Source organism: Cetorhinus maximus, chromosome 9, assembly GCF_964194155.1.
Source record: "Cetorhinus maximus chromosome 9, sCetMax3.hap1.1, whole genome shotgun sequence".
NCBI classification, from domain to species: domain Eukaryota; kingdom Metazoa; phylum Chordata; class Chondrichthyes; order Lamniformes; family Cetorhinidae; genus Cetorhinus; species Cetorhinus maximus.
Window position 1 is genome coordinate 117,697,860 of NC_135887.1, and position 19,172 is coordinate 117,717,031.

Here is a 19,172-nt window from a genome sequence, read left to right on the forward strand (position 1 = left end):
TCTGGTGGTGCCCTACAATATAGTCCACAGAAGGTGTCACGCATCGTCATCACCTGCTGCACCCTTTACAACCTTGCGCTGCAATGCGGAGATGAGCTGGCTAAGGAGGAGCTGGAGGGCTCCACCGATGAGGAGGACGTTGATGGTAATGAGGGTGAGGAAGTTCCTCATGAGGATGACAGTGATGAGACCATTGCACTGGCCACGCGAGGCAAGTGCATTCAGAAGGCTAGATTTGTGGAGGATGATGGTGATATGCGATGAGGAGACACCATTGATCCTCATATAGCCTCTGAGAATGTTTGACTCATGTCTGGCAGAGGGCAGCACGCTTGCACTCTGTTATCAGTCTCATATCATGGAGACTCAGCCATGAAACTTTAAAAGCAACTTATCCTTTGTTATCCTTGAGTATCTGACCCCTCCAGGAGCATAGCATCACTGGTCACAGATGCTGATGAGCTGAAAACCAGCCACACCTTAAAGGTGCTAAGAGCACTTAGAGAGAATGACTGAACTCTGTGGTGCCTGCCTACGACACTCTTGCAGCAATGATAAGCACCATTGAGGTGTAGACATCAGTAATGTGTCCAGGGAGTGTGAGGCCAGACGATCACTTTGGTCTGAAGGCTGCACAAAGCACAGGGAAGAGGCCCTGGATTGAGACACCTGCCTTTATCTTGTGCAGGAAACAAGGTTTCACATTTGAGTGACAGGGACACTGCTCATCAGAGCAAGGAGAAACAGGGAGACATTCTTGAGAGTTTTTTTACGATAGTGAACATTATGTACAAGTGATTAACACCCGTGCCCAGTGGCTCAGTTCATAGCACCCTCGCCTTTGAATCAGAGGGTTGTGGGTTCATGTCCCACTCCCGGAAACCAAGAACTGTGATTGTACTCGAAAGAGTTGCAATCTGTGACTGTTGATAACTCGAAAGAATTTAGAGGTGTCAGCTGTGGCTCAGTTCATAGCACCCTCGCCTTTGAATCAGAAGGTTGTGGGTTCATGTCCCACTCCCGGAAAACCAAGAACTGTGAATGTACTCGAAAGAGTTACAATCTGTGACTGTTGATAACTCGAAAGAGTTTCATGCGCGGTGTCTGCCGGCACCATCGAGGCCTTCCGTGCCCGGTGGGCACCGCGGGGACTGGGGTGTTTTGTTGACCCCTTTAATCACATTTTGGTTTAATGTTTGTAAGTTTCCTTTAAACTTTGTCCTTGGTTTTACAGCTGACCTGACTTAGGGGCTGTGCCTGATTTATCCCTTGTTTTTGTTAATTTAGTTAATTGTTTTAACTCGAAAAGAGTTACATCTTCATGACCTTCCTGACCCTGCCGCTACATCTTGGTGCTCCCCGGACATCCACAGCGGAGGTGGAGGCAATCTGCTGATTTCTGCGTCCTGTCTATGATGACCTTGGTGGGCGTCCTCTGGAGGATCGAGACCTGTATGGCAGTGGCACCCTCCTTGGCCAGTGGAGCTGGAGCTGCTGGGGTCACAGAAAGAGGGGATTCAGAAGGGCTGGACTCTCCCAGAGTCACCTGGGTGGATGGCCCTAGGGTGTGCACCTGCTTGATCCTCCTCCCTATGGGTGCCCATGGGCCCCTGGCTGACTCCTTGAGGAGAAGGGGAAGCTGGAGTGAGATCGAGCTGCCCCGCACCCCTCTCGCATTCACAATGTTGGAGGCACCATGGCATCAGCGATGGAGTTCTGCCCATGCAGCAGTGCAAGAGCGACGTCCTGGACCAAGGTCTCCATGGTGGCCGCCATCCTACCAGTGTTGACCTCAGTGCATTGGTATGCCGGTGCTTTAACCTCAGAATGAAGGTGGACAGTCCCCTCCAACGTGCCTTGCAATCTGAAGAGTGTGGAGACATCCCTCCCTGATGTTCCCAAGCTTGCCTTTGCAGCTCCAGCAATTGAAGTATGACCAAGTCTAGAGGCTCTTCATATGACTTGGACTCAGCAAATTCCTGGCCTCCAGCAGTCCTCCAAGTGCCGGAGACCTGTGAAGCCCCTGTCCCGTCTTCTGTGGATCAGAAAGTGTGATGTGCTCACCAGATTGTGATTCCGAAGCTGCTGTAAAACTAGGTGCCATCAAGGTGTATGTCTCTGCGCTGGTGGAGGGTGTGGGTGAGTGCTGTAACAGGTCTTCAATGAGGATGCTTTCAGATTCCTCTTCAGCGGTTTCTTCGGGGCTTGATTGGAGACCCTGGGTCTTGGGCTCAGTCAGCTGTTTCCCAGATGTGCCTGCCAAAGCAAGGAGACATAATTAGTGCATGGCAGTGGCCTGTAAAGCAGGACACATACTCTCAGAATGATTGCCTGATGGATGTTGCACTTCTGGATCCTTACGTGGTAGAGCACCTCATCATCAGCACAGGAATGGTCCAGATCCATGCCAACCAGCTGCATGGCTCCATGAGGACCTTGATTTCAGGCATTTCTCCACTAGTCTGAGACCTCTCGTTCTTGTTGTGTGCCAGCTTCTCCTGCATGAATAGAGATGGAGAGAGTGTAAGCAGGGCGCCTGCCAGGCCAGATAATAAGTATGCCTGGCATGTGTGGGTGGTGTTGTCCCATGGTTGGGATGAGGACAATGAAGGTGTGTGTGAGAGAGTGAATGGTGATGTCCCTTGAACTGGCAGTGAGTGAGGCCCCTGTGGATATGTCATGGATTTGTGAGTGTGAGTTGAGAGTGATGAGAGGAGTGACTTACCCTGGCAGAATGGAGATCATTCATCCTTTTTCGGCACTGGGTGGCTGTCCTCTTTTGCATCACTGCCACTCCCTCCCAAGCCGGATTGGTGATGATGCTGCCCATCCTCCAGCCAGAGCGGGGGTAGAGGACATCACGACACGTTTCCATTGCGTCCAAAAGGCACTCGAGGGATGCGCCAATAAACCTGGGGACTGCAGTCTTCTTGCTTTTCGGGGCCATGTCTTCTGTGCAGCCGTCCTGGGCTGGAAGCACTGAGACGTGTGCGTGCATCTGAGCTTTAAATATGGTGCCCGGCTTGAGAAAGCGGCAAGGTGATGGTGTGTGATATTCCCCCCCACACCCCCCCCAAATGATTGAAACAGCGTGTCTCCTAGAAATGCATAATTAATACAATTCGGGATTGCGACGCTACGGCATGAGAAGCCACCATTGCGGCTGGCGAGTAAAACGCCATTTTTCCCGCCCGCTACTGCACTGAGTGCAAACCTGGGATGATTCTGCCCTCTGTTTCTCTCTCCACAGATGCTTTTTTAAAATTATTCGTTCATGGGATGCGAGCATCGCTGGCTAGGCCAGCATTTATTGCCCATCCCTAATTCCCCTTGTTCAGGGGGCATTCAAGAGTGAACATGTAGACCAGACCAGGTAAGGACAGCAGATTTCCTTTCTGAAAGGACATTGGTGAACCAAATGGGCTTTGATGATAATCGACAATGGTTTCATGGCCATCATTAGACTTTTAATTCCAGATATTTTTATTTAATTCAAATTCCACTATATGCTGTGGTGGGATTCGAACCTGGGCCCCCCTGGGTCTCTGGATAACTAGTCCAGTGGCAATACCACTATGCCACAGCCTCCCCCATTGCCAGACCTGCTGAGCTTTTCCAACGTTTTATTTTCTTATTTAACTTGCATGCAAGTCCTGACAGTGTGTCCCTTCCTAGATGATTCAGTCCTATCTGCATTCCTATTTTTTTATCCAGTAGTTTGTCCTGTTTGAATTCTGCAGACCTGTACTTTTGGCAGGGGCTGTTTTTAGTGCTGTTTCTCTATCAGTGAGTAAATCAAAAATCAGACTTCATCTGAGGTTCCAAAGTACACAGCTATGCAGTTCACAAAAACAAGCTTTCACATGAGGCCAATATTTCGTGTTTCTAACTCTCGATCGATTTTTGCTCTTTTAACCAATTAAAGAAAGCATTGAATTTGATGCAAATAAAAAAAATTCATTCAAGGGATGTGGGCTTCGCTGGCTAGGCCAGCATTTATTGCCCATCCTTAATTGCCCTTGAGAAGGTGGTAGTGAGCTGCTTCTTGAACCGCTGCAGTCCATGTGGTGTAGGTACACCCACAGTGCTGTTAGGGAGGGAATTCCAGGATTTTGATCCAGAACACCAGAATCTGAAAAAGTAAATGCACAAAACCATAAACTATGTATGTGTTGAATTATAACTTGCCTCATCTTTTACAAGCTTATTGTGTTGTATCACATGGGATTTGACCTCAAATTATTGTATGATGGTTATTGCTTGGGGACTGATAATTTCAAAGTCACTCTTAGAATGCTTAATACAATATTTGACATTTTGAGTCAGCCACCTGTGTACAGTCTTTGTATTCAGTGTGATAAATGCCTTCATTCAGACTGATTGCAAATGTTCCTGTGGTTGTTGATGATAATAGGACATTTCAATGCCCCATCTAAATCTTGTTAGTGAAGAAGTGACAAGGTTATAGCTTTTCAGTATAGTCAGAATGCCCATATGGTTTAAGTAGTGTCAAACAATGTATTTTTCCTCCACACTCGAATGTAGCCCACACAATGCAATCTATTTTAAGAGAAGAGTAATAACGTTTTTGAGACTTGAACAATTCTCTTTTTTCCCAAACCAAGACATTGGGCCTCGCTGGAATATAGTTCGTTCATTGGTGTTAACTGTCCGCCACAACCTAACCCAAACATTCATCCTTCATCTGGGACCCCAGATGGAGTGACAGCAGGCTTCAGCTGGCATTACAGCCAAACTTGATCAGTTTCAACCAGATATCCCTGTGTGCAAACTTCACTATGTAGCTGTCAGAAGGGAGGACCAGCAATTTTTATGACTTCCCTCCTCTGGTCCAGATGTTCCGAGGCCAATTTTAGGTATCCTACTGCTGCCTTGGCTTAATTCAGCTAACCCAGCACGGATAAGGAATGGCACCTGTGACTTTCTGGTTGGTAGGGATTAGTCCTAGTGTGCGCAGTGCCTTTCCCTACTAAGCCATGAGGGAGATCAAACAGGTGAGCAATCATTTTCATAGCCAATATTGCAGAAACCTCAATTTCTGAACCATTCTAATAAAGCTAAATGAAGCGTTATTTAATTGATAGTTGACTTGCGAGTTCAACATCATTTTTATTTTCATTGCAGCCTTTTTTTTAAAGAAGATGCTACATGGAAATTAAATAAATTGTAACAAATTGGGGTCTTCCAAACATTATTTTCCATAAAGAGACCTAATTTCCTGTGGTCTTGATTGTGGACAGTCGGGGATCTGGAGTTGTGACGTTTATCTGCTAACCATGGCTGTCCCTCGAAAGCCACTCCTGAACTACTTCCTGTTGGGGAGATATTCTAAAAAGTCCTGAGGTCAATCAGAGTTTAATTGCCATATTGTGAGGCAAGTTTGCAGATATCCAGGTGCTTGTAAATGCCTGGCTCCTTGGCAGGAAGAAAAACGGTAACATGTCTTTTTCCATTTTATATATTTTTGACACTTAGAAAAGTGATGCATGGAGCAGAGGGATGCTCTCAAAGCTTTTAAATAAATATATGCTGCATTTTAGATGAAGGTCATCTAGAAATCACAAGTACTCTGAAAATTTGTCAAGTTGACATTGTGATCTGCATTGGTTGGAATGTATTTCTCTAACAGTGCAGTAGTAAATTTATTCTGCTAACATATTGCAACCAGGAGGATATCTCCAAGTTTACAGGTATTTTACTATGTAGTCCCAAATACTGCCACCTGGATAGATGATAAATGCAAGCAGAATTTCCTGATAAAATCTTGTTGATATTTAAGCCCATTTTGCTAAATTACAAGCAAAATACTTTTTACTAAGATGTCTTTTGTACCAATTGGAAGTTTTTGTAGCATTTAGCTAACATACTTAATTCAAGGCAGTCTTTATCCTAGTAGTGAAACATAGGGCAGAATTCTTAGGCTGGCGTGCGGGTGCGCACCCGACCCGATGGGACGTGAAATTGTGCGAGATGACGTCGGGCGAACGTCCCGATGTCATCCCACGCTCGTGCGATGCTTTGGTCAGTGGTCACATGCAAGTGTTGGAAGCGCACCTACCGACAATTAAGACAATTAAAGTTGTTAAAGTTTTAATTGTCCCCAATTTTTCGTGATCCGTTCACGGTTGGCGAACAGGCAAATCTGCCAGGCAGACTTTGTATTTTTGATGAAACCTCATCCAAGGGCGGGATTTGGTTTCCATTATTAAATGAAAGAAAAAGAAAAATCTATGGACAGAATTTTTAACATGTATATGCTCAGGTAACTGATTATGATGCTTGGACATTTTTTTTGTGATTTTAAAATCCTTAATTGTTTTGAAGTCTTCAGCTCCTTGAAGCAGCTCCCTGCCTTCAGGGAGCTTTCACTCAGCGTTTGCCCACTCCCATGCTTACGTCAGTGTCCGCCCTCCTCCCGCCCCCACCCTGGCAGCACTGAGCATTTCAGCGCACACTTCACGCTGGCTGGCCATGAATTGGCCAACCAGCATGAAATGGCGGCTGGGGGCCGATCACAGGAGGCAGCCCATTCCCCGGCCACGCCCACACAGACCTAAAAAACCTACCCATATTGTACTGGCCAACAATTTTTTTATTGTGCAGTTTTACACAGGCAGTCCATTTGTCTTACACAGTTTAGTTAGTGATATATTGTAACTCTTAAATATCTATAGTGGAGCTATCATCAGCTGTGTGCACTGAGATATAACATTTATTGACCTTTTCAACAAAGAATAATGATGGGAAGGATCAGTTTCACTGATTATGGCTCATTTAACTTGTGGTCTCTATGTCGGATAATGGTTTGGAGATGAATTTTTAAAGTGAAATATTAATGGTATGCAGTGTATTAAGCTGATTTACAGACTTCCTTCCCCCCACCCTTTTTAAAATGTAATTTTTCATACTTAAATTAAGCTGCAGTCACACTCTTGGCTTTGATAGCTGAGTTCAACAGTTGAACATAGCTTTGCCCTGAAGGGCTACAAATGTTGAATCACAGAAACTGGAGTTGGATCAGTGGGCGGGCGGATAAGAGATTATGGATTGCAGTTTTTTTTTATTATTAGTTAATTTTCTGTGTTGTTGCTCACTGACAAAAAAAAATCTGTGCATGTCTCACAATCTATAATTTTCCCTATCAAAACAAAATCATTCCTCTTTTTAAAAACCATACCCTTGCCCCCAACCTGTTTTCTCTAACTACAACCAAATCTCCAACTGGTCTTTTTAAGTCCTCAGATGCTATATTGCTGACCAACTATGCGCTCGCGTGTCTTGTCACTCCATGGTTGAATCCTTCAAGTTTGATTTCTGCGCTCTGAATCCTTCAAGTTTGATTTCTGCGCTCTGAATCCTTCAAGTTTGATTTCTGCACTCTGAATCCTTCAAGTTTGATTTCTGCTCTCAGAATCCTTCTAGTTTGATTTCTGCGCTCTGAATCCTTCAAGTTTGATTTCTGCACCCTAAGGGCCAAAAACACTGCTGGAATGTCACTGGGCAACTGTTAGGTGCAGGGGTGCAGAAAACCATTCTGCCACCAACACTATTGAACTCTCCATTTTCCTCTAAAGCCGCTTCTCCAGGGTCATCCCCGTGGCGCTATGCTCTCCATGCTTCTTCTCATATCTTGTCCAATAGAGTTAATATATCTGCTCAGGTGGCTTCCCTCCCATGTTTGCATGGTCATCCATGATGTGTTCCATGGCTACATCATTGACCTATCCTGCTTAGAATTTATGTCCTAACCCTCAACAACAACATCCACAATTATAGATCAACCTCCACATTTATATTGATGACACCGAACTCGCTCTCACTGCCTCTACCAGTACTGTAACATCCAAGTTGATAAATTGTCCAAATGCCTGTGTAACATCAACTCCTTTATTGCATTAAATAAAGACTTATAATTGTTAAAAAAAATCTGAAAACAAAACGCTAGCGTTTTGAAAATAATCAGGTCTTTTCTCAAATTGTTACTTTATTTTACAAAAAGAATATTCTTAAGGCTTTACCTTTTGGAAAAGCATTGACTCCAAGGTAATATTTTTCCCATGTGTGAGCTCACTCGTTAAATCAACCCTGCATGAATGTTTGCCTACAGACTAATGGTGGAACTAAGCATCTCAAAACTTTATATAAAGTAGAAATTTACAAATTCCTAAATGTGCAAGCACATTATTATTTTGTCTTATATATTAACATTACTAAAGGGTAGCAAATCTTACACTAACTTTAGAATTTCTGTTAGATGTATTGAGACTAATCATGAATTCTTTCCATACTAATGGAAAAAAATCTATTAAATTGATTATATCCATATCTGTTTTTGGATAAATTGTAAATCGCCATTGGAAGAGCAAATTTGCTTGCTCTGTTTTCTACCATAAGACAGCATATCATGCACAGATATTTTTGATCATTATTAAAGAAAAGCAGCAGCTAGTGAGTATAGGTCATATTCAAACAGGAAGGATGAGAGAACATAGTTTAGGGATGGACAGATTCTGTGATTCAAAAAGTACTTTACAAATGCTGTTCTTAAAAATATAGTTACATGGACTATGTCATATTTGGAACTAATTTATGAATTAATTTAGAACCTGTTTGTATATGGTTTCACCTGCTTGTTGTTGATATTTACTACACTATTATTGAAACAACTGCGAACTGCATTAAAATGGATGCCTTGTGCCATCACTCAAATTAGTAGCTAGACAAATAATATGAAACACAAAACTCTTCTTGAATAGTTCTCATTCCTATTCTGAGACCTTTCCTAACATTTCTTGTACTTCAGTTTCTGTTGTCTTATTCAGAATTTTTTTTCCAATGAAACTATATTTTGATCATTTTTCCTGAAGATATTTGTTGGGGATGTCATTCCCAAATCAGTCACACCGTGCAAAGAGGTTGACTCATTTTGAATTTATGAAATTGACCTGAAATTGACAAATAGATCATCAGAAATGGGACACTGCCAATCTAATTTGTGTGTAGAAAAGTACTTTTGTTCATTACCTTTGCACTGAAGAAAAAGTAATGTAACAATGCAGCTGACGGTGATTAAGATGTAAATTCTTTCTAATTAGAATGTAAATTCTTACATTTTAAATGAAGACATCAACTGTCATTATGCCATATGATATCTTATTCTACCTTGGTTGAATGAAATCTTTAACATGCATTGATAGCAATGAAGCAGTTTTGCAATCCCTTTGTCCTCTGATTCTTGTAATATTCTCTCTTCATGTTCCCTTTTCACATTGCTTTTGTTTATTTTCCCCTGCATTTGATATTGTTGTGCCTGGGGATTTTGAGGAAATTTAGAATGAAAATTGAGTTCATTTGGTGCCAGTATTTTCTTGTGCATCAATTACTTCTGCTGAATTTTCCTGAATGCAAATCAGTCTGGTTGCATAAAAGCTGCGCATGTATTTGAAATAATTAATTTTCTTTAAAGTGCTGGATCAAGTCCAATCAACCTGAATATAATCAAAATAATAGGTAAGAAAACTTAAATTAATCAGTAGTTTTTTTGCTGAATTTAAAAAGAAACTAACAAAGCAAGCTATTAATTTTTTTTGCTTTGAAACCTTTAACTCTTGCATAAACAGGATAAATTGGCGTTTAATGCCTTGTTTAGCTGGATGCTTATTACTGACATCCGAGCTACATTTTAAATAATTTTTAACCTTATTGCTGCAAATTGATTCTGATATATCATCCATTATTGGCATTTTTACACCAAAATAAAATATATCAAATACAATTGTAATTCAGTTAATTTTCAGATTGTTAGTAACAAGTATGGTTTTTAAGGTTGTAGTGAATTATGCATAGATAATATCTACAATTTTTAAAGCAACATTAGTGTACTACGAAGGTTAGCATTGGTTCAAATTGTTGAAACAGTAATGGCAGACAATATGACCCTTTTGAGTGTACATGTAGCAGGATTGTATTACAAAACATTTTACAATGTCAATGCTGTTAGATTATATATCTGTTAAGTAAAACTTTTAAGAGTGCCAATCTCTCATGCCACACATCTCCGTCAACACTGTATAAAACATCAATAAATTACAGTTGAAAATCTTAAAAATTAATTTACAAAAAAGCCTGCTTTTTATGTCCTCGAGATAACCAGAGGAGATTTATGAAACTTTTAGAAGTAGAGCCAAGCTTTAATTCTACAGAAAGTTGTTGTGGAAATAACTTGCCTAAATTTGACGTCCGGATCTAACTGGACCACTTTCTCACTGAGAACCTGAGAATTGGCCTTAACTAGGCAGATTAGATTTTCAACTGTTACAACAAGAACCAGACCTCAGACTACCTGTGGACAATACAGTTATTATAAACTAGACAGATATGAAACAGACTGAAAAGGCCTCTCATGCATCACTTTGTACATCGTAATGTTAGCAGAACTTTCCAATTATTAAAAATGGATGTAATTTATTAATACATTTCAGCGCTTGCTAAAGATTTTAATGAATAGGCTAAAATGTTCAATCTGAATGCAGGTCATTTGACATGTTTTTATTCAGAGTGCAAATGGATATAAATTTTTCAGTACACAAACAAAAGATACGATTCAAGTAAAAACTTTGATTAATGATATTAGAGAAAACAATTGATTCAGACATAAATACTGGTTTGAACTAAAAAGCGACCTTGCATTTATGTAGAATATTTCATAACCTAAGAGTATCCTGAAGCATTTCACACCAATGAAATACTAAGATTTGCAATGCTATTGTAATATAGTGAAACATTAACCAAATGGCATACAGCAAGGTCCCACATACAGCAACGAGATAATTGAGCAGATAATCTGTTTTAACGATGATGATTAAAGGTTAAATATTACCAAGACATCTGGAAAACTTCCGTGCTCATCTTCAAATAAGTGTCATGGAATCTTTTACGTCCAACCTGAGAGGCTGTAGACATACGCAGCCTAAAGTTTCATCCAAAATATGACAAATATTGCAGTTTTGCTTTAAGCCTTTGACAAGTCTGAAACAATAGGATAATGGATACTTGGAAAAATTAAGTAGAATTTAATCAAGAACTTGATGCAAAAAAAAGTTACTCAAGAATGAGTTGTAAGCTGGAATCGAGTCAAGGAGTTCTGTTGGTTTAAAGTTTTAGTATCGTGCAGGGATCTAAAGCTGCAGCAATCAGCCATGGTTGAACCTGAGCTGTGGCAATCTGACTCAAAAACCCTAAGAAAATGTAGTTCTACTTCTGATATTTCTTATTTGCTGATTTGTCCAATTCTGATTTAATGACCTGGAGGCTTGGAAAGGAATGTTCTTGGCATTCTGCTACTTAAATGGCTTCCATATGGAATAATTGAAACTTGTATGTGAGTTATAGGTTCTACTTTATTTGAGGGATTCGGGCAGTTTATGTAAAGAATAATGCATGTCTTGCAGCAGGTTAAAGGCTGGAATCTAGTCAAGAAGTTCCATTGATTTGTATGTAGAATATTGGCTATCTTTTTATTACATTTATAAATATTCAAATATATTAATAGGCTATTACAGATTCTGATAAATGTGAAATATATCATATATAAAGCTATTGATAATCAAATGCCTTTACTGTTTTTCATCATGGAGATTGCGACGCTTAAAATGAGGGTTTAGTAGCATGGTGCTCATATTACTGGATCCAGCTGCCTGGACTAACAATCCAGAGAACATCTCTCTTCCCACCCCCATGTAATTTGAAAATTTGAATTCAATTTTTTTTTAAATTACCTGGAAATAAAGAGCTGAAACTGACTGATTGCAATAAATGTCCCTTGGGGAGAGAAAGCTGCAGCCCTTGCCCTATCTGGCCTATATGTAACTGCAATCCCAACCCATTGTGGTTGACTCTTAACTGTCTCTGAAGTTGCCTAGCATGCCGCTAAAAAGACCAACAACAATTTAACAAGAAGGTTCACCAGCAAGGCCAAATAAGGATGAGCAATAACTGCCAACCTTGGCAGCGACACTATTTTCCAAGAATTTCTTTGTAATGGATGTGACCTGGCAACATTCAGGTGCCAAAGTTTCAGTTGTATTATACTGTAGGATTAGGAGTTGTATAAATATTTGTAACCAATGGAAACCTGTTAAGTGTTCTGATTATCAGGATCCTTGTAAGGTTGTTGTGGCTGGAACATTTGAAAAGAAAATGATAGAATGATTTGTGAAGAACACTAATTCATGAACATTGTGACAGTGTCAGCTGAAGCATAGCTGGTGGAGGAAGAATTAGGTTGTGAAGATTCCTGAGGTTCCTCACAGCTAAATGGCTTGGGAAATGGTTATTCAGCAGGACTCGATAGAGTTTGGGAGACAGTGAAAGGTGGAAGTGGGACCACAATTTAAGGATTTGAAAAGTGAGAGAATCTGAATGTGTATCAGGTGCATTAGGGAAAGCTACAGCTTTGTTTTAATTCGACTTGTGCTGCTGCTCACTATATTTGGGGTGAAACTGGCATGAAAATCATAACACGTAAATAATGCAGGGACAAAAATCTTTTGTGTTGAAAAAGATGTTTTCTGTCACTGCAAGAAAGATGCAAGTAGTTTTGTAATTATATTGTGTATATAATTGAATGACAATGACATGTTCTGAAATCTTGCAGACTGTAAAAAGGAAAGAATAAGATTAAAGGGATTCAGTGGGGTAGATACAGAGAAACTATTTCCTCTGACTGGAGACATGTAGTTAAAGGTGTGTAAACAAAGTTGGTGGGGTACAGATCAGCCATGATCTAATTGAATGGCAGAGGAGGCGCAAATTATCTGAATGGCTTACTCCTGTTCATCTATTCCTAAGGTGAAGGTACAGAATCACGTTGACAGTATTTATGAGGGCTGTGATAATATTGTTCTCTTTTGTTCTTTTTGCAATTTGCACCAAGAAAGAGAAATAGTTAAATTTCATCCTGGCCTTAATTTAAAATGGTTAAGCTGTGTCAGCATCTCCATATTGCTGTTACAAATGAGCTATCACAGTCTCTCCAGCAAAGGAATATTAGAGATCTACCCTAGAGTGTCACAGGACTAAATTCTAACATAGACCGTCACTCAGATTTGCTGGCTTTCACTGGGTGTGTTGCGCAAACTGATGGCAGCTATCCTAACTGGAGTTTTTCACCAAATGGAAGCATTCAGGTGAGATGGAAGAATGGCAGGACTGGACATGCCCTACCTTCAAGCAATAATAATTTAACCACATTTTAACAGCTAGTTAGCTTTACCTACTCTCATATTTCTTATTTACTATCCTGGGTTGATGAAATATTTCTACAGATATTAATTAACCTTACTGCTAGACCAAGAAGCTTTCCCTGAATCAGTGGTGCTGCCGTGGTCATGGTTTAATAAAAACAACCGAATCAACTGAAATAGACAGGGAAAAAATAATGTTAATAATTGTTTATGACTTTGATTTTCTTTTGAAAGAGACCGGAACATAGGGCTTAAGAGCAGGAGTAGGCCATTCAACCTTCGAGCCTGCTCCACCATTCAACAAGATCATGGCTGATCTGGTTAGGGTCTTAACTCCACTTTGCCATCTGCCTACCATAACCCTTGCTTCCCTTGTCTATCAAAAATCTGTCCAATTCTGCCTTGAATAAACTCAATGACCTAGCCTCCACTGCTTTCTGGGGAGGAGAATTCCACACACTAATGACCTTCTCAGAGAAAAAAATCACTCCTCATTTCCATCTCAAACAGTAGATCTCATATCCTGAAACTGTGTCCCCTAGTTTTAGTGATAATGATGTTGAAAATTATCATTCTAGATAATGTGTTGAAACCCAATCTCCTCTTAAAATAAAAAATGACTGTGCATATCTATTCCTTAGTTAACAAAATTGTAGATGTAGTGATATGTGGAGGAATGAGCCAATAGAACTTTGAGCCATTTCAAGCATGACTAAAAAAGGAAATATAGTTTAAACATTTGTCTGTTGTGTCCTGTTTGGTGCAAGATATGCTTGTTTTAATTAGCACAACATTCAAAGCACATTGTTCAATACTTGACTTCAGCTCTAATTCTTGAGCCAGTTGAATTTTTGTCAGCAATTTCATGGCCCTTATCAAATTCGATTCATAACTTGCCATCATAGAATTTGAGCTCACATTTTTGATTTGTTCATCCAATGCCATGACTATTATTATGATATTGAGGATTGGGTGCAAAAGCTTGACGGCTTCTTCTGAATATGTAGATTAAGAAGTGATTTAATTAAGGTGCTTAAGATGTTTAGAGGAGCTAATAGGGTAGGCAGAGAGAAACTATTTCCTCTAGTTGAGTCCAGAACAAGGGACTTAACCATAAAACTAGAGCTTGGCCATTTAAGGTGATGCCAAGATGCATTTCTTCATAAAAAGGGTAGTGGAAAGCTGGGGCTTAATTGAAAGTTTCAAAACTGAAATTGATAAATTTTGGTTAGGCAAGGGTATGAACAATTATGGAGCCAAGCTGGATAGATGGAATTAAGATACAGATCAGCCATAATTTAATTGAATGGAGAAATAGGCTCAAGGAGTTGAGTGGCCTCCTCGTTCCTATAACCAGAGCACTACTGGACTGACATTTCAGTAATTCTGTGGGAGGGGGAGTAAGGTTATTGCATAGATATCAGAGAAACAGAACTTTAAGAAAGAAAGATAGAATTTACAATTGTTTAGCGTTTTTTACAATCCCAAGAATTCCAAAGTGCTTTATAGTAATAGTACTTTGAAGTGTAGTCAATGATGTCAGTACTACACTGACAGGAATGTTGACTTTTGGATGAGATGTTAAACTTTGGCCTAAGATCCTAAAGCACTATGAAAAGAGATGGGAAATTCTCCCAGTGGCCTGGACAAGCAGCAGTAGAATATGATATATATCTCTCCAGTTGAGACTTATTAGATGACTTATGGTCAGTGTCGTGAACATGTATATTTATCATATCATATTGTCAGTCAAGGCATCATTGACTTATAGCACTCTATTAACATATAATTTTTCAATAATTTGAGTGAATTTGTAATGTGGAACATATATTTCATAGAATTCATGTGTGGGGCAATTACCTTTATCTGTCAGATTTTGCAGAGAGAGGAAGGAATGCTGACTGCTTTTCGATGTTCTACAGTCTGCAAAAAAACTGCTCAGTAATTTCCTTTGCCTGCTTTAGGCATTTGCAACTTCTATCACACAATACATACATACCTGTGTGAAATGAAGAGGTCTGGGGAATCTTTGTAATTCATGAAACCTTTAAGGTAACTTCCAGCATGCACTTGTGTTGTGGTTTCTTCACATTAAGTTTCAATTAGACAGGAATGTGACAGGGGTGTTTAATTAGTCATTTTATATCTGACATAAGAAGTTAACAAGCTGGAAAGAAACCTGTGCTGCGTTTGCATCCGGTACAAGTTCTATCAGGTACTCGGGTCATTAGAGATTTTGTAAGACTGCAGAAAAAGCCAAGCAGCACCACAATGACTGGAGCACCATGACAAAACACTTCTTCCTGCAATACTTCTCCTTCCCCCTTCTCCAAACACTTACCCTCCACAGCCATGTAATCTTCTAGAAAAGGTAAAAAAGAAAAGAGAAAAATATCCAGGGCCAGTAAGGGAGAAAAAAATCTGCAAAATTCTCCTCTGATCATTAATTGACCTTGTTCAGAGGACGTTTTCAAGAGTCAACCACATTACTGTGGGTCTAGGATCAGATGTAGGCCAGACCAGATAAGGATAGCAGATTTTCTTCTAGATTTATAGTGAATTCAAATTTCACCATTTGCCATGTCCAGTGACAATATCACTATGCCACCAACTCACCATATGAACCAAGTGTTACCTATCAAGACTCTTAGCTTCTATGATCTCTGCTTCAGTCAAGAACCAGTGCAGCTCCGTAGACTCATAGACGTCCACAGCACAGAAGGAGGCCATTCGGCCCATAATGTCCGTGCCAGTCAACAAAGATCTGACTACGCTAATCCCATTTTCCAGCGCTTGGCCCACAGCCCTGGAAGCCATGGCAACGCAAGTGAATAGCTAAATACTGCTTAAATGTTACGAGAGTTTCTGACTCAACCACCCTTTCAGGCAGTGAGTTCCAGACTCCCACCACCCTCTGGGTGAAAAAAACTCTCCTTAACTCCCCTCTTAGCCTTCTACCTCTTAGCTTAAATCTATGCCCCCTGGTTATTGACTGCTCTACTAATGGAAAAAGTGCTTTCCTATCCACCCTATCTATGGCCCTCATAATCTTATATACCTCTATTTGGTCTCCTCTCAACCTTCGCTGCTACAAGGCACCACCCCCAGCCTATCCAATCTTTCCTCATAGCTCAGACCCTCCAGCCCAGGCAGCATCCTGGTAAATCTCCTCTGCACCCTCTCCAGTGCAATCACATCCTTCCTATAATATGGTGACCAGAACTGCACGCAGTACTCCAGTTGCGGCCTAACCAGCATTTTATACAGTTTCAGCATAACCTCCCTGCTCTTGTATTCTACACCTTGGCTAATAAAGGCAAGTATCCCATATGCCTTCTTAACCACCTTATCTACCTGCCCTGCTACCTTCAGGGATTTTTGGATATGCACACCAAGGTCCCTCTGATCTTCAGTACTTTCCAGGGTCCTACCATTCATAGTGTAACCCCTGGCATTGTTAGCCTTCACCAAGCGCATTACCTCACACTTTTCTGTGTTGAATTCCATTTGCCACTGCTCTGTCCACCTGACCAGTCCATTGATTTCCTCCTGCAGTTTACGGCTATCCTCCTCACTATTTACCACCCTACCAATTTTCATGTCACCCGCGAACTTCTTGATCATACCCCCTACATTTAAATGCAAATCATTTATGTACACCACAAACAGCAAGGGTCCCAGCACCGATCCCTGTGGAACCCCACTGGAAACAGGCTTCCCGTCACAGAAACATCCCTCTACCATCACCCTCTGCTTCCTGCCTTTCAGCTAATTTTAGATCCAATGTGCCACTTTGCCTTGGATCCCATGGGCTCTTACTTTCTTAACCAGTCTGCCATCTTGAAAGCAAACAGAGAGTCCGTACCCACCCCACAAACCGGCTAAGCCTTTTGGTTTATCATCAAGGTAACAAAATTGACAAGGAGAGAGGAATTGCGTTTTTCAAAAAAATAAACAAACAAATCTGAATTATGGTCAAGTGAAAGCCAGATTTGAATGCTCTCCCAACCAAGGGTAGTTCTTCTGCCGCAACTTGTCTTGTTGTGTTGTTACAAAATAACAAAATAATTTGTGCTTTTGTTTTATCTGGGGGAGATGGTGTTGATAGAAAGAGTTCCCAAGATTCCATACACCATTTTGCTTGGGTGCCCAAAAATAGAATGAAAATAGAGGAACTTGCATGTATACTGTGCCTTGTTACATTCTCAGGATGTTCCAAAGCTTCAGATCTAAGCAATCATTTTTGAAGTGCAATCACTGTTGTTGTGTAGGCAAGAGGTGTATTGAAAATCTTCTCCGCAGCACCACCACCACCATCATATGCCAATCCCCCAACCCCTTCAACTCCACTCCAAGGTTTTGCAGACTGGCTGGTTCCTGAAATCACATACAAAAATTACAAAAAAAAAATCATATGGGGAGAGGGGAAATTAAAGCATTTAAACTGTCATGTTTTATACCTTCTAGATATGGAAGTTTTGACTGGGTGCTAATAAGATTGCTTTTATCATTCAGGATATGAACCATGGCTCCTTTCATTTTAAGTTATATGTAGTATTAGCTTTTAACCTCGGCAAGTGACCTCTAGTTCCTGAGCTATTTTATGTTTTCCTTGGATGGAGTTTTAATAACAAGAATGTGTGCTTTGCAGGCAGATTGCAAGCCATTAACCCTGACTATACACACCATTTATATATGCAGGCATTGCGCAGTGACAATCACTATAAAGTTACTTTAAATTACATTTTATGACCTGCAATTATGGATTTCAAAGTATGTATTATTCATCAATTAAAATTACATGAGGAAAAACACCAGAGCTAATACTTTAATGACAGATTAGGTATGTTTGTAATCCTCCAGGCTCTTCTGACGAGACATCTAATGGTATTTACAACGCATATACTTGTCAGTGCAATAATACTAATAAAGCCTGTAGACCAAGAAGAATAATTAATGTGAGATCTGTAGTTGGATGGAACTCCTCAGTGATATAATCAATCTAAACTTGCTAAATTGTCTTTATCTTATAACACCATTGTTTTATAGGTGAAGATAATGGCATTTGTATTGTGCACTACACTTTTGCTTGTGGGTTCACTCCAGTTGCTTGACGACTGAATGAACTCTTCACAAAGGACGGTATATTGTCAACTTCTTGAAAAGCCTCCTTTGGCAGCACTTAGGTAAATTTCACTTCTTAGATAGCTTTAAAGACATTGCACAGACTTTAACATTTTTTATACCTTTTTAAGTCTATTGTTAAAAGTAGGTAATTAGAGGATAACTCACTGAGGCTGAGTGATTGACATTCTTTCACGCGTACATAAGACTCCCAACTCATGAGTCCCACCTGGTCAAGTAAGTCATGAAGATCTGCAATGTGTCAATAATCACTTTCTTAAGTTATTTTCTCATTTTTTTCTACTATTGACTGCAGTCAATATTTAAATGTTCGGTTGTGATGAAACATGTAATTGTCTACCTTGTAAGATAAGGTATAGTTTTGTATATGCTGAACTTCTAGTGGAAAAAAACATTAGGAATTGTTTAGCTCCTGCTATTACTTTATTTACCTCCACAGGTTTGAATTGAAAACATGCTTCAAAATCTAATTTCCCCAATACCTAGCACTTGCAGTAGGTTATCATAAACACCACTGAGAGCCTCAAATGTATTGGCTACCTGATGTGTAGTCACACAACTCAGTGAAAAGCTACGTCTCCCACAGGGAACAATCCTGCCTGATAATCAGTTGAGGAGAAAATGCAGCATTTAAAATTTTAACACTCGGAAAGTGACGGAACATATTATTCCATTAGAGAACAGGAGTAAATGAGTAATAGACATTCAAGCTTATAATAAAATCTTTGCTGATAAATCTGCACATGGAACTGCATGAATGAA

At 40.2% G+C, this 19,172-nt stretch overlaps 1 protein-coding gene across 4 annotated transcripts in view; it reads left to right on the top strand.

Annotated features, from left to right (window-relative positions):
* elp4 (elongator acetyltransferase complex subunit 4) overlaps window positions 1–19,172 on the top strand; it is a 307,678-nt gene that overhangs the window by 261,153 nt on the left and 27,353 nt on the right. The window contains exon 10 of one of the 4 annotated variants that reach the window (XM_078549420.1): window positions 3,251–3,357. The exons of the other annotated variants lie outside the window; for them this stretch is intronic. Coding sequence (XP_078405546.1) covers window positions 3,251–3,262 — 12 coding nt within the window. The 3' untranslated portion in view covers window positions 3,263–3,357. Of the gene's footprint in view, window positions 1–3,250; window positions 3,358–19,172 lie in introns of those variants that run through there. 4 annotated transcript variants of the gene reach the window in all.